Source organism: Phodopus roborovskii, unplaced genomic scaffold (assembly GCF_943737965.1).
Source record: "Phodopus roborovskii unplaced genomic scaffold, PHOROB, whole genome shotgun sequence".
NCBI lineage: Eukaryota > Metazoa > Chordata > Mammalia > Rodentia > Cricetidae > Phodopus > Phodopus roborovskii.
Window position 1 is genome coordinate 3,112,526 of NW_026126651.1, and position 15,530 is coordinate 3,128,055.

Sequence of the window (15,530 nt, forward strand, 5' to 3'; positions counted from 1 at the left end):
GAGGTTGAGTTGGTGTTGAGGGACACTCAGGTTCAGGACTGACTGTTCTGCCTCTCTAGAGTCCTGAGAGCTTCCTGGATGAGAAGCATGCTGTCCACATCTGGAGAGCAGGCTTCTTCACGCTGGTGCATTTCCCGAGGGAGCACATCACCCTCCTCTGGGACCAGAGAACCACTGTGCACGTCCAGGCCGGCCCTCAGTGGCAGGTAGTCATGAGACCTGAGCCCACCATCTCCGCCGTTTTCCCGTTGTCCGGGGACTGAGGCAGGCTGTGCTGTCCTGGGCTGACATGTCTTTCTCTCAGGGCCTGGGAGGGTCACAACTGTCCACTGCTACCCTCTCTGTTCTGGCATCTTTCTCTGGCCTTGCCCTGCCCTCTTCAAACCATCCTCCCCGCAGTTACTTCCCTCTCTTCTTGCAGCTAACATGGCGCCCTCCCTCCCCCTCCCCCCTCAGGGTCAGCTGGTGGGCCTTTGTGGGAACTTTGACCTGAAAACTGTCAGTGAGATGAGGACCCCAGAGAACCTGGAGTTGACAAACCCCCAGGAATTTGGCAGCAGCTGGGCTGCATTGGAGGTAAGTTCTTCCAGCTGGCTGGTAGCCCTCACTGTCCTAGAGGGGCCACACACATCTAGGACCCAAGTCAAGGTGTGGGGCTCTCCCAGGGAATGCCCTCTGCCTCTGACTGGTATTCCTAGCCTAAGACCCTGTCCCTGCCCCACAAGGCAGGCAGCCCACCCTGCCCTTGGCCAAACTCAGGTGATTAGTAAAATGGAAAAGGTGGAGTTCCGCAGGTAGGCTGTGTTTGGAGGGAGACCATGAGCGGAAGCATGGGGACATTCCTGGGGGTTGGGAGCTTCTGTTGAAGTGAGGGGGCCATGCCAGGAGAGAACCCATAACAACTCTCATCAGCCCAAGAGGCTGCCTGCAAAGTGTCATTGAGAAATACCTCAGGGCTCTGATTGATTAATTATGTCTGCCTCGGGTGCAGCAATGGAGAATGGCCATAGGACAGTCTCAGGTACCTCTTGCCTGCGCTGAGTGGATCTTAGTTCTTTGCAGGAGGGAGGACAGAGATGAGGGAAGCAGAGCATTTGGCCACAGCACCCACCCCCATTTTAGAAAAGCAGAATAGATGAGTGATTGTGTATTTGAGAACCCCCTCCCCACCAGCTCACATCTTAAGCTTTTAACTTTAGGCATGCTGGGGAGGCAGTGTGTAAAAATATAGGCCTGGGGAAGTAGGACCAGCTCTGGGGAAATCTATGTTAACTGCCCTTTGCCACGCAACAGTGGCGTCCGACTGGACGGTGGCGCCACTAAGGGACGCCTATCTTACCTCAGTCCCTGGTGGCTGGGAATCAAAGCGTGAGGCTGGGTTTTCTACTCTGTGACCCACAGGCTGCAGATAAGGTGATGTTCAGGCTGGGCCTCACCCTGAGGCTCCACACATGGGTGCCTGTGGGTCACCTTCACTCCAGGACCTGTAGGCCTGAAAGCTTTAGCTTTCAGTAGCTGTTGGCCAGAGGGCACCCTTAGCTCCTAGAGGCCACCCTCTTCTTCCTGCTTCCTCACAGCCAGTAAGGACAGACTCCAGTGAGGGCTCTAGGACCTCATCTGACAAAGCAATCATGTGATCACAGACTCACAAGCTGCTGTGTCCCCCCGGAACCTGTAGTGTGCTTGTTCTGGCTGCTGGGAGCAGGTTGGAGGCTCCTCCCATTCTCCAGGGCATGTGGATGCTAAGAGGACAGTCTCAGGGCCTGCTTGTGACCAGGCGGAGGGACACGAGGCATAGGAGATGGCTCTGCTCGATGCCACAGGCGCTGCTCTCCCTTTATCCTACAGTGCCCAGATACCCCTGACCCCCGGGACACATGTGCCCTCAATCCCCTGCGAGAACCCTTTGCCAGGAAGGAATGTGCTATTCTGCTCAGTGAGGTGTTTGAGCCCTGCCATCCCGTGGTGAGTGCCTTCCCCTGTGAAGTGGGTCTCTGCTCCTCCTAAGTCCCTCCCCCCTTCCCAGGACCCTTCCTTTCCAAAGACTCCCTTAAAAGAGGGGAGGCCCATGTCTTTCCCGCCATTCTCCTGCCTCTGCTCTGCCCAGATCATCCTCCCCTAAGTCCCTGCCACCTAGGGACAGCCAGCCAAGCCTCTGAGCTCTCTGCAAGCCCAGCTGTCCCTGGCTGTCCCTGCTCATGAGGAAGCTCTGCCGCCCTGACCCCCTGTGCTGCACCCTGCCTCTTCCCTGCTCTCCGTGGAGATGAGAAGGTTGGGGCTCTCCTCACGTGGCTCCTACAGGGCTTCAAGGACCACTGCAGCCTGGCCTTTGGGACCGGTGCCTGACTGGGCAGGCCACCCACTCTGAGCTTCAGTGCTTCCTTCGTCCCCCGAGCCCAACATCCTGGGCTCAGGATGAGCCTCTCAAAGTGGGAATCTGCCTTCGGAGATGCCCCCCCCCAGCCCACATCCCATGCAGGCAGCTCATCCTACCCGTGACATCTTTGTGCTGTCGCAGAAAAGACGCAGGCCTGACCTTCAGAGCCCTCTGACCTTCCCTAGGTTGATGTCACTTGGTTTTACTCCAACTGCCTGACGGACACGTGCGGCTGCAGCCGGGGTGGTGACTGTGAGTGCTTCTGTGACAGCGTGTCTGCCTATGCCCATCAGTGCTGCCAGCACGGGGTGGTCATTGATTGGCGGACCCCCCGCCTCTGCCGTGAGTGTTCCAGACTGCACCCCATGGCTGTATATTCCTGTGCTGCAATTGGTGAGGAGAGAGAGGGGTGTGCATGCCATGCTCAAGGTCATGCAGGAGAGTAGGGTAGCCGGAGCTCGTCCCTGATTGCTAAGGGAGTCCCAAGCCCTGGGGTCCAGGGCCAGACTGGCTTTTGCGTGCTCTGTGACCCCAAACAAGCTGCCCAACTCCTCCGAGCTGCAGTTTTTATCACCTGAACAACAGGCATAGACAGGCCCTGGCTGAGCTGTGGAGAGGTCCTGTTTACTCAAATCAGCGTGGGCCTGTGGATGCAGCGGATAGACACCTGAATGAGATGGAAATACTCTGAGCACACATGTGCACACACGCAGTCATATGCACAAACTAGAGCGTAAGTGTATATCATAAAACACACAGAATAAGTGAAAGCCGAAATAAACTGTGGGGAAGGTTAAATTAATTCTAAAGATCGTTTCCCTTAGATTCCAACATCCCATAGTGGGGTTTTTCCGACCTTGTGTTGGGTCAGTGGCTCAACAAGGGGAGATAATCTGTTTCAAACCCAGCTCTGTCATGTGGGTTCATCCCATCGCCACAGCACAGGAGCAAAGCGAAGTCCCCACCCGAGGCTGAGAACGCTAAGCTACACAAAGCTTACAGCGCTGGCTTGGCTCGGTGCAGCACTGTTAATAGACACAGGGGTGTTGGCACACCCCCAGCCCCTGGAGCTCCCGGCTGGGGGACCCCAGGGGGAGAGGGAGGAACACCCCCTTCCCTTGGCTTCCTTTATTCATGTCTGCCCCCCCCCACGGCCTTTAGCGTAGATGATGGTTCCTGGTGGGGGTCTTCCTTCCCTTTGCTTCTGGCAACCACCTTCAGGAAGGAGAGGAACGCACATGTTACGGGGGACCTACCATGACATGCTACATGTGTGCTGTCTCCCATGTGTCTAATAATCAGGGCAAAGGTGAAGCACTTGTCAGAGGTCTGGCACTTACAGGGACACCAGACGACTCAGGGATCCAATGCAACAACGCTTTAATGTAATAGCTTTCAGAACTAAAACTTGCTGCAGAAAATATTATTTGTGGACAAGTACCAAAAGGTCAGGGTTATCGGTTTCCCCTGGGTGTAGGCTCCACGGTGGCTCAGTACATGGGGCCCCATTGCTGCTTATTTTAACGTTTTGATATTATGTTTCTTATGAACTTTTTGTGCTGATTTGGATATGTTTAGAATGTCACCTTAAAGTAGGATTAGCTAGTGACCTGCACAAAGCAAGGGCGGTTTCTTCAAAGATTAATAAGGTTTTTAGTGAGCATCAAAATATCACAACGGGAATGCGTGGACCTCACTGGGTCTGTGAGTTTAAGGGACGTCGAGGCAAGGAGGGATTTTAACGTTAAAGTGAGACATATTACACGAGATGTTTTAAAATCAATAATCCCGGGCCAACGAGATAGCTCAGTGGGTGGAGGTGCTTGTTGCCAAGCCTGGCGACCCGGGTCCATTCCCAGGACCCGTGTGATGGAGGGAAAGGGAAGACTCCCTGGAGTTATCCTCTGACTTCCACGTGTCGCCACACGCATCTCCCAATGAACAAGTAGCTGTAACTTAAAGGAAAGGTCTTGGCTAACATTGAAATAAATGGTGTTGGGATCGACAGCAAGCCCACGGCTGGACAGATGGGGACAGACACCCCTGCAAATGCCTTCCTTGCAGCAGTGTGTAGCCATTAGGCTGGCTCGCCAAGAAGCTTTAGAGATCCACTTGTCTCTGTCTCCCCAACACTGCGTTGAACTTGGTCCTTGTGCAGGTTAGGCAAGCTCTTTACCACCTGAATCACCTGCCCAGCCCCCCTCATAGTGTTATGGTTCAGCATTCCACGTCCACTGTGAGGAAAAGCCAGTGCTTGCCCATAGGCCCTTGGCAAGGCAGCTCCTCACTCCGTTTTTGTTTTTTTGAGACAGGGAATCTCTATGTAATCCTGGCTGTTATATAGACCAGACTGTCCAGGAACTCTTGGGAGATCTGTCTGTCTTTGCCTCCCAAGTGCTGGGATTAAGGGTGTGTGCCACCACACCCTGCTTCATCTTCTGACCCTTAACAACCTTGCAAGAGGGCAGGAAGGCACAACCAAACATATTGATTGTGGGTCTAGGACGTAGCGAAGGGTCGATGACTCTTCCCACCATCCCTGTGTGTGAGGCAGACACTTCCTCCGCCTCTATCCCATCTGCACCCAGGCCATTCCTCATAGTTTTGTTCTTGGTTGGCAAGGTCCACACAGCTCACCTGTGTGTGCTGAGGTAGACTAAGGATGCAGATTTTCCACTAGAGGGCGCAATGGGTCCACGCTTTCGGGGCTCCTTGCTGCCTAAAAGTGCTTTGGGGGAGCCCTACACTGCACAGAGGGTTGTGGAGAGCCTGGGATCCCGGAGGCCCTTTGTCCCATTCCATCCAAGGCTGCGGAACTTCTGTCTTGTGCTTGCGTTTCTTCTTTGGCCTCTTCTGCAAAATATCCAATCGGATCGTCTACACTTTGTTGTATTTGAGACAGGATCTCTAGTCCGGGTTTGTTTCAAACTCCCGATATAGCCAAGGTCCATCCCTCAATCTTAGGGCTTTGGAAATAGGCCAGATCCGGTCTTTGATGAGGGAGGGGGCTGGACCCAGGTGCCTTGTTCATGGGAAATCTCTCTTCTTTCTTCTGTAGCCTACGACTGTGACTTCTTCAACAAAGGTAAGCCAGACTTTCTCCTTCCCCCGAGCAGAGCCTTGGTGGGGCACAGCCTGGCTGGGCACTGCTATCGCTGCTCTTGGGCCGCCTCTGTGCTGAGACCTCCTGAGGTGCTGCAGACCCTGGGCCCCCTGAGCTGGGGATGGACGGAATGTGTGATGTGGGGTCCCGATGGTGCAGGGCTCAGGGACATCCAGGCTTTGCCCACAGCTGTCCCTGCAGCCCCGTGTGAGGCCCAGGACAGGAGTCTTCTCCGAGATGCTTCTCCAGGCACCAGAGTGCCCATGCCACAGCATTTCTAACTGGGCCCAATACGTTTTAGTGTTGCCAGGGTTCTCAGAGTTGTCAAAAGCAGGTGCCGATGGTTTTCTCTGAGGAAGGCTGCAGAAAGCCTAGATGGGACCTTCAAATACACAAGGGTTCACGGGGCCAAGATGTGCAGCCGCATCTCAATTTTTAGTGAAGACAGAAATGCGAGTCTTTGCTGGAGACCTGGGGAGATTGGTGTCCAGTATTGGAGCCCCTGAATCCATTTGATCAGAGACTGAATGGGCTTTGGCAAGATGGCTGCCGGAATAGCTCTCAGCGTCCGAGCTTGGTCCACTTGGGCCATGGTGGCCTCTTGGAGCTAGGGTGCCCTAGCCCTTGTCATCCAAGCCCCCAGGTCTCCTGTCAGCCACACCCTGCAGTAGCTAGCCTGTGTAGGTGTGGGCACAGGCTTTGTGCACATTTTGGTGTCTTCCCAGCAAGACTTGAATGAGAAAAGGAAATTAAAAGAGACACGTCGACTGCTCCTCGGTACTGTGACAGAGAAGGCTTATTGTAGATACAAGGGAGAATACTGCCATAGGCAGAGGCATCTGGAAGAGTCCAGAGTGAACGTGACCTTGAGCTTGGCCACTTGAGGAGAGTAGAGGGAGGGGACAGCCAGGAGGCAGAGGCCAAAAGGTAAAAGGATAAAAATGTGCTGGCATAGCCAAAATGTCTGGGTTATCTCGGGAAGAGCAGCTGGGGGAAGGGCAGCCCAGCCCCTGGGCTGCAGAAGTTTAGGGTAGTGGGTGGGGCATGCCAGGCAGGAGGACCCTGTAACACAGCGGTCCCCAACCTTCCTGCTGTGACCCTTTAATACAGTTCCTCATGTTGCGGTGACGCCCAACCATAAAATTAGTTTTGTTGCTACTTCATAACCGTAATCTTGCTACTGTTATGAATCATAATGTAAGTATCTGATATGTCGAAGGTTTTAGGCAACCCGCAGGTTGAGAGTTGCTGCTGTAACAGCCAGGAACTGAGGAATGCTGGGAGAACCTGGCAGCCGGCACCCACGTGCGTGCCTCCCAGGTTTAACACCTAACAACTATGGCCCATGGAAAGGACGCGAGAGACAAGACTAGGACTTTGCAGAGAGATGGCCCCGCCAAATGATAGTTCCAGGGGGCGGCTGATGGTCCCAGACCTTCGATGCCCAAAGGAATGACTCCGGAAGAACTGTGTCCCTGAGACGGGAGGGTCCTTGTGGCATCGGGCGAGACATTTCAGCAGCAGTTCTGAGCAATTCTCTCCCTCGAGGCTGGCATTTTGGGTGTCAGTAACTTGCAAAGGACAAGCTGCTTCCAGCATCCTCCACCTACCCACCCACCCACCCACCCGTTCCTTGCTTCGTTTTTCTCCCAGCATTCTTTTTTTTTTTTTTTTTTTTGCGGCCCAGACCTCATGGGTGCTGGGAGCTGGGAAAGAGGGCCTTTACAGAGGTGCATGGGAGCATCCTGGCACCCACGTGTGTGCTCTGAAACCCACGGTCACTCTTGTGAGTGTTCACACCATTGAAATCAGCTGATGTGACACACTTTTTTTTTTTTTTTTTGTCCGTTTGTTAAGGGCGGGCTGTTGACCGTTTACACTGTCTGCGTCCTCATGAAGGACCCAGATGGGAACCCCAATGCAGACCCACACCCTAGAGCTGTGACGGGCGCATGTTTGCTCCAAGGGCCGGTAGAACATGGAGGAGGGTATGGCAGGAGGGGAAGCAAGGACCTTCCCTAAGGAGGCGACATTTGAGCCTCCAGGGACTGAGTGGGTGTCTTCGAGGCGCCAGCGGAAGATTTCTCTGAGGGTGTGGGGCAACATGATGGAGATGAGCAGCGAGGCAGGAAGGAAGTCCAGTGTGACAGGAACCCTTGTGGGGTGGGGAGGCAAAGTGTGGGTCCAGGATGGAAGAGCCCGAGTTAAAGCTGAGTTCCTAAGGATGAGGAGAACCACTGGGGAGGTGGCCCAGACAGCTGGGACACACCAGAGCTGGGAAGATCATTTACAAAGCTGTCGCAGTTGTCTGGGACAGCCACACCCTCTCCACCCTATGCCCGTAACTCCAAAGCCCTCCCATACACAAATGGGGCATATGCACAAAATACATAGATGTAAACTTTAAGCTCTGCGGCCCTTGCTGTCATCCCTTAGGATCGGGTGGGGGGTCCCTGGTGGAGCAATGTCTGTCACGGTAATGGCTCATGCTTCTGGGGGTGACTGTCATGGGCTCCTTGTGCAATGGCTTAAGTTCAGAGGGAGACTCCATCTCCTTCAGGGGCTGCTAGCCTGGGGTTCCCGACCCATCATAGCCACTAAGGTACCTGTGGTCTGGGGTGAGAAGCTACCGAGAATCCCTTCCTAACACCCTGCCTCTTCTGAACTTCTGATGGGTGGGACAGGTGGGTTGGGTGGTGGGGCTTGTGACAGGAGCTCTTCTCTCCAGCTTTAGGTAAGGGTCCCTACCAGCTGCTCAGTGCGGAGGCTGGTGGCACTCTCGTGGCCTCGAAGGCGGTAGGCAGTGACATAGCCCTTGTGAGGGCAGAGGATCTGGCGCCAGGCGACATTTCAAGCTTCCTGCTGACAGCTGCTCTGTACAAGGCCAAGGCCCATGGTAAGGCCCACCCTCTGGCTCCAGTCCAAAAGGGAGTGGGTGCTGAAGCCCACAGCCACCACAGGGCTCCAGCCCCGCGCTGTTCCTAGCTCAGACTAGTTTCTTGACCTCTGTGACCCCGAACTGCCTAGGACAGGACCCGTACAGGACTTTGTCTCCTACCATTGTTCCAGAAAGTTCCAGGGGCAGCAACCCCCTCCATTCTTTTTGTGTCCGTCTCTCTTCCTTCCCCCTGGCTTCTTTCCTCTCTCTTCTCCCTCCTTCCTCTCCCCTCCATTCTCCTGGTCTCCCTCTCACCAAGCCTTAAACATAGGGCAAGCACAGGAACCAGATGTTAAGAGACAGAGCAAGGGCTAGTCCCTGCCCGGCGGGCGTTCCAGTACCCTGGCTCATGGCAACAAGGAAGGGCGTGTTTCATAGTCCAGTGGCTGTGGGGGTCCTGCTTGGGGGGAGCTCGCTTGGGGTCTTGAGGGATGGGAAACTTATAGTGACAAGAAGAAATGGGGACACTGGACATAGTGTCCTCACGGAGCTTGCTGACTCACCAGACCCAGTTGCTCCTCACCTCCAGTGGCTGTCACCCTGCAGAAGGACCCCTCCTGTCTGCTGCCAGGCACAGCACGCCCAGGCACATGCAAGCTTTCCTGGTGGGATGGGAGGAGAGATGGGATGGGAGAGCAGCTGTGGGCGGGCATCTGTAACCTCCCACTTAATCCCAAGAGGCTAATGAGCAGAGGGCAGCCAGGGAGCCGAAGGAGGTGGGATGGTAGGAAGCTCCAAGGGGAGCCTGCCCAGCTTGTCCCTGGGAGCTGTCTGTCACCCCAACCTCTGAGTGTAAGGACACATAAAGTGTGCTGCATCCCCCAGATCTGGTCCCCTCTGTCCACTGACCTAACTCCCGTGGCTCTACAGATCCTGATGTCGTGTCCCTGGAGGCAGCCGACAGACCCAACTTCTTCCTGCACACCTCAGCCAATGGGTCCATAGGGATGGCTAAGTGGCGGGGTGATGAAGCCTTCCAACAGCATGCCTCCTTCTCCCTGCACCGGGGGACATGGCAGGCCGGCCTGGTGGCTCTGGAGTCCCTGGCAAAGCCTGGCTCCTTCCTGCACTCGGCAGGCCTTGAGCTGGCTCTGCGGACATACGAGCACACAGAGGCTTTCCGTGGCGGTGCGCTCTTCCGCCTCCTGGGTAAGCCTCCGCCCTGCTGGCGCTCCTCAGTCTGGGGGCTTCAGCTGCTTTTCCTGCCTTCTCCCCTCTTCCCTTCCAAGGAGCAGAATCTTCATCCTTTTTGGAAGGCGGTGCTCCCTGGGGGGGGGTACCCCTGGAATGGGAGGTGATCTGACGACCATATTGGCAGATGAGGGAGGGTGGTTGAGACCCAGCTGACTCCCTGGGCCCTGCCTGCTGCTGCAGCCCACTTACATAGTGTAAAAGGCCATGGCCTGTATGGAGTGATGGGAAAGCTGAGCCTGGTGGAGGTTTATGTAGCTCTTGGCCCCACTCTCCTGGACACGTATTTAAAGCACACCCTGGGCACACCAGGCGGGGAAGACAGCCAGACCCCAGCCATCATGAACGCTGGCTCCTCCGCCAGGCTTCTTGATCTTTTCCTGCCTGTCACCGTCCCTCACTACAAGGCAAGGGAGGCGCGGGCTGACCTGGGGTAATTCTAGGCTCTGGGGTTCTGTCTCGCGGTCCAGAGACTTGGAGGGAACTGTCTTTCTAGATGCCACGCCCCTGGGGGCTGCTTATCCCCCCTGTGAGTGGCACTATGATGCCTGTGCCAACCCCTGCTTCCAGACCTGCCGGGACCCACAGGCAGCTAGCTGCCAGGATGTGCCCAGGTAAGGCCAGGAGGCGGTGGGCATAGAGTCAGCGCGTATGAAACCGAGTCTGAGCACACCGCAAGCATGTGTGTAGACACGCATGTGGGCATGTGTGTACTAAGGTGTGTGTTGGGGAAATGTGTTTCTAATGGGTTATTTTTCTCACTGCCACGGCAAAATACCCGACAAGTACAACAAGGGAAGGTTGATTTGCAGTCACAGTTTGATAAGGGATCCAGCCATGGCAACAAAGCTGTGGGTTCACATTCAAATCACAACAGTATATGTGTGCCGTATGTAAATGTCACATCTAACGTGTATGTGCCGGCCGTGCACAGCAATATTCACACACCTGTGTGAGCTGATTATATGCAGTTGAGAGTGGTTGAAAATGTCCCTGGAGTGTGTAAGCTGACATTTGTGGGCATCTACATAGAAGGGTATCAATCGTGTATGCAGTATGCATATATCTTGGCTTTTTATAGCCTTGGAAAGAGCCTGTGGGCTGTATGAGGATGGGCCTATGTGGAAAGCCTGAGCATATGCATAGGTGTGCACATAGCCACACATTGCTCACGTATGTCTCCCTGTTGGGCAGGGTGCGCTACTGTACACGTGTGTCACTAGGTCTCTATAGAGCTTTACATGTGAGTGCATGATAAGCACGTACACAAGCGCACACACACGTGCCATAAAGGGGGTGGAGCCTGTGTGCTATCCAGGCAAAAGACACCGTGTTCTGACCACCAGCCAGCTCCCTGCTGTGTCCTTAGGGTAGAAGGCTGTGTCCCTGTGTGCCCTACACCCAAGGTCCTGGATGAAGTCACACAGAGATGTGTCTATCTGGAAGACTGTAAGTGGCCCTGGTGTTCTCCTTCTGTCTCCCAATCCCTCAAGTCTCCAGGGTGTGGCTGGGAAGTTCTGCTCAGGGTCTCAGATCCCAGGGTGGCAGAGTCAGCACGGGACTCTGGAAGGAAGGACCTTCAGAGCTGGGGAGGCTCTGTCTGGTCCCCATTGCAGAGAAACGAACGGTGAGGGGCGGAGGTCTTGCTTGGGGTCTTGTGCTGAGTGCACAGGGCAGCTAGGCGTAGGAGAGATGTACAGAGACCGTGCTGGTTCTGTGGAGAGAGGCCTTGGCTGCCTGGCAGCAGAAGCCATGCTTGCCCGATCGCTTAGGGTGCCGGTCCTCCAGTCCCATAGCTCAGCCCTGCCCCATGAGGATGCCTGGGGCAGTCAGCCTCCTTACAGGCCTCTTCTCTTGTCTGTCCCAGGTGTGGAGCCAGCCCTGCAGGGTCCCACGGAGGAGGCACTTAGTAATGAGACCCTGGCACCTGCTGAAGTGCTCTCCACCCCCAGTGACAAGCTGCAGCTCCCACAGGGGCCTCCAAGAGCCCCCACCCACAGGCCTGCCCTTGTCCCACCGACTTCAGCCCCAAATCCACCAATGGCTGCCACCGGGGGCCAAGGGCCATCTCCAGGCCCCACCCAACCCACACTGCAATCCTCACCTGGGCTTCCAACGTCTAACCTTACTGCTCAGTACACAGAGGCCCTAGCCAGCGAGGAAGGGACTGCCGGCCTCGTAGCCACCTCTCGCCCCCCGGAGTCCTCATCCCCCCTCCTTGGATCTCTGCAGACACCCACATCTGGCATTGTGTCAGGCACAACAGAGACCACCAAAGTGACCCTGACCTTCTTCCCACAGAGTCCCAACACCACCGTACCCTCCCGGTCACGCCCTGTACCTCGCTTCCCACTCACGACCAAAGCTGTGACAGTTCTGAGCCGTGACTCCTTTCCTGTTGGGACAACACCCTTGCAGCCCTCTTGGCTACCAAGCCCCTCTTCCGGATCCATGACTTCCCCGGGAGCGACTCCCAGGCCCCCCACGTCCCTGGGGTCCCAGTTGACTACAGTAACTAAGGTCACAAATAAGACAGTGATGTCCCCGTTCGCCTTGGCCCAGAGCACGTCAAGGTCTAGCCACCCCCTGGCTGTGTCGAGCTCAACAGAGCAGGCCATCAGACCCTTTGTCACCAAGGATTTGGAGGTGGCGCCAGCTACAGAGAAGGAAGAGCCTGGGCAGAGCCAGCCTGTAAGGCTGCCGATGTCCGCGCACCCAAGCTCAGTCCCCATTGACCTGCCTCATCCAGCCCAACACACCACCACAGCAACCGGGCCTCCAGCTCTGTCCCTGGGGGCCCTGGCTGCTGGCAGCCCATCCACAGGTGCTCACAAGCCGGGGGCCACAGCCTTAGTTTCTCTAGAGTCAACTCGGTCACCCCAGCTCCTGTCTGGCTTGCCTCTCGACACCAGCCTGCCGTTGGCTAAAGTGGGCACATCTGGCCCGGTGGCCACACCAGGCCCCAAAGGCTCTATCACCACCCCTGCATCCCAGCATCAGGCCGCCACTCTGGCCCTGGCCACGACCGTGACACCACGTGCTCACAAACTCATTCCAACAGTGCCTCCTCTCCTGTCTGCTGTGGAGGACCTGGTGCCCTCACCTAGCCCCACAGTACCCCAAATAACAGCTGTGGCTCCAGACCTAATTCTGGGAGCCACGGCGCCAAGCTCTGGAGCCTCAGCCGTGACTGCTGGGGTGCCCCCTACAGTGTCTGTTGCCCCACGGAAGAGCACCACCCCTAAAGCAGCCATCCTATCTAAGAAAGTGTCCCCACCCACCTCCACCTCTGGCTCCACCCGGGGTGGGTTCACAGAACTCACAGCCATAGTAAGCCATACTATCACTCCCTTGGAGATGGAGACAGAAGGCCCCCAGGCGGACACAGTGCCCCTGGTGCCCACATCCCACTCCCTAAGCCAGGGGTCAGCCAGGACGGCCTCCAGGGAGGGCTCACTGGCTCTGCTGCCTCAGCCGGCGGAAGCCCATGGGACCCCAGCAGGGCTCCAGCCCCAAGAGGATGCCCTGTACCAGGCCACCACGGAGCAGTCAGGGCGCTCAGCTCCAGCCCAGAGCATAGCAGAGGGATCGTCAGAGGTTGAAGTGAACGTTTCTGACACCTGTGTGGTGAGTGTCTCGCCAGGTTCCTCAGTGTTTGTGAATCCTCTCTCTCCCAAGACCCGGCCTCCATCCCGCCGCTAAGATGGGCACCACCGTGTGGTCATAGCCTGTGCTTGTGGCGGCCCCTGCCCTTTCACGCTGCAAGCCGGAGGTAGTGCACTTACCCCTGCCCCAAGCTCCTGGCACTTCAAAAAGTCCCAGTCTCCTCGGCCCCCTGAAGCCACAGCAGGGTCCGTCCCTGTCTGTTTGGGTCCAGAACCTGACTGGATGAGTGGTTTTGTAGGGTGTGGTGAGAATGGGATTTGGGCCCTGAGCTTGCTACTCAGCTAGCTTTCTCTACACATACACGGTCCAGGGCTCAAAACCCGGGAATGGCGCTGCCCACGTTCAGGCTGGGCCTTCCCACGCCAATGAAGACAATTAAACCAACCCGGCACAGCCGTGCCCACAGCCCAACCTGAGCCAGATAGCCTCTCACCGAGACTCTCTTCCCAAGTAACTCCTGATGGTTTCAAATCGACTGTTGCAACTAGCCATCCCAGGGCACCCGGGTTGCCTGCCCTGCTTGAATATGGCTCGTTCCAGAAGGGCTGAGGTAGGCGATTCCGTAAGCGAGGGGCACCCATGTTGACGCCCCACTTTGTGCCACAGCCCATCGCTGAACAGGACTGCGTCCGACACATCTGCCTAGAAGGCCAGCTAATACGTGTGAACAGGTCCCAGCACTGTCCGAGGGGTGCTGCACCTCCACACTGTGGGGTCCTGGGCCTTGCCGTGCGGGTGGGTGGGGATCGCTGCTGCCCGCTCTGGGAATGCGCCTGTGAGTTTTGGGGTCTGCCCGAGCCTCCGTCCTCCCCCCAGCATGCATACCTCTTCCCCTAGTCCTTGTGACCTCTGAACTCTGAGACACTCTCCAATCCCCAGAGACTCTTCCTAGGTGGCCTTGGAGCCATCTGCTTGTCCTTTCCTGTCCCTGTTTCCAGGCCGATGCTCGATCTTCCCAGACCTGAGCTTCGTAACCTTCGATGGCAGCCATGTGGCCTTGTTTAAGGAGGCCATCTATATCCTCAGCCAGAGCCCCGATGAAATAATCTCCGTACACGCCCTGGATTGTAAGAGCGCCAACCTGGTAAATGCCCCTGGCTTTTCTCCCTGCCAGGGCCTGAGAACTGAGCTGGGCTGAGAGGGGGGAAACTGGGCAGTAAGCTGGAGTCCAAGGAAAGCCAGAAGTTAGGGCAGGCACTGGGGAGGGTCGCCGCGGCATCTCTCACCCCCCCCCCCCCGCCTCCCAGGGGGTTCCTGGAATGGTAACTGATCTCCCCTTAGCAGGCCGGGTGACTGAAGTGTTAGTGGAGCAGAGCGTGCCTGCCACCTCCTGGCCCTTCCTGGGATCTGCACCCTTCCTAGTAGCTTTCTATACTAGTGGACTCTAAGTATAGAGGAACAGGGAAGCCATTCCAAGGTGGTGGCCTGTGGTTTTCCTCCCTCCCTCCCTCCCTCCCTCCTCCCCTCCACCCCTCCCTTCCTCCCTCCTTTCAGTCTGTGGGGCTTGCATGAGGTCAGGTAGGATTCTGTGCACCATCTACCTAGGCCCACATTTCCTTTACTCACAGAGTTGGAGGGGAACTTGGGGGAGGCTCTGGGCTGATGAGGCTGGACTTTCTGCAGGGACACCTGAACTGGCCCCCATTCTGTCTGGTTGTACTGAATGTGACTCATTTGGCCCATCATGTCACCATCGACCGCTTCAACAGGAAGGTGAGTGCATCAGAGAGGAGGCCTCCAGGACAGCAGTCAGAGGGTCAGAGTAAGCAGGAGTAATTAGGGACAGGGCCTGGGGGACACACTCTTTTAGGAAATGATGGCTCATGCCTGTAATCCCAACACCAGGAGCAAAAGGCAGGGGGCTTGCTGACTCTGTGTAGCCAGCCGGGACTACATAGTGAGACTCCGCTCAGAAAATAGAATAACATAAAGCAAAATATGGTACACTTGGAAGTTATTTAATGTAGGATGCTTGGTCCATTTTAATGCCAGGGGAAGAAGGTAACAGGCAGCATCAGCCTGGCGAGATGGTGTACCCTTACATAATCACTGTCAAAAGAATTCTCTGTCCAACTAAATTTCCTTCGGTTGATGGGATGGTTTGGTGTGTTGTGTTTACTTTTTGAGTAGTCTTTATTGATCTCCCTCTGAGATGAATGGCAGGATTCACCCCCCCCCCTTCTGCAGGCTGCACTGTACAGGAGTCTTTGATCTGGCGGAACTTCACTTGTCAGATTGCTGTCATTTCCAGGGGC

The 15,530-nt window shown here is 56.0% G+C and overlaps 1 protein-coding gene across 1 annotated transcript in view; it reads left to right on the forward strand.

The window, feature by feature from the left end:
* Positions 1-15,530, forward strand: part of Otog (otogelin) — a 65,571-nt gene that overhangs the window by 34,488 nt on the left and 15,553 nt on the right. The window contains exons 27-39 of the mRNA XM_051174238.1: positions 60-206; positions 457-576; positions 1,849-1,965; positions 2,563-2,719; positions 5,436-5,462; positions 8,209-8,376; positions 9,289-9,567; positions 10,106-10,223; positions 10,979-11,058; positions 11,477-13,236; positions 13,882-14,050; positions 14,214-14,359; positions 14,899-14,988. Coding sequence (XP_051030195.1) covers positions 60-206; positions 457-576; positions 1,849-1,965; positions 2,563-2,719; positions 5,436-5,462; positions 8,209-8,376; positions 9,289-9,567; positions 10,106-10,223; positions 10,979-11,058; positions 11,477-13,236; positions 13,882-14,050; positions 14,214-14,359; positions 14,899-14,988 — 3,378 coding nt within the window. The remainder of the gene's footprint in view (positions 1-59; positions 207-456; positions 577-1,848; positions 1,966-2,562; positions 2,720-5,435; positions 5,463-8,208; positions 8,377-9,288; positions 9,568-10,105; positions 10,224-10,978; positions 11,059-11,476; positions 13,237-13,881; positions 14,051-14,213; positions 14,360-14,898; positions 14,989-15,530) is intronic.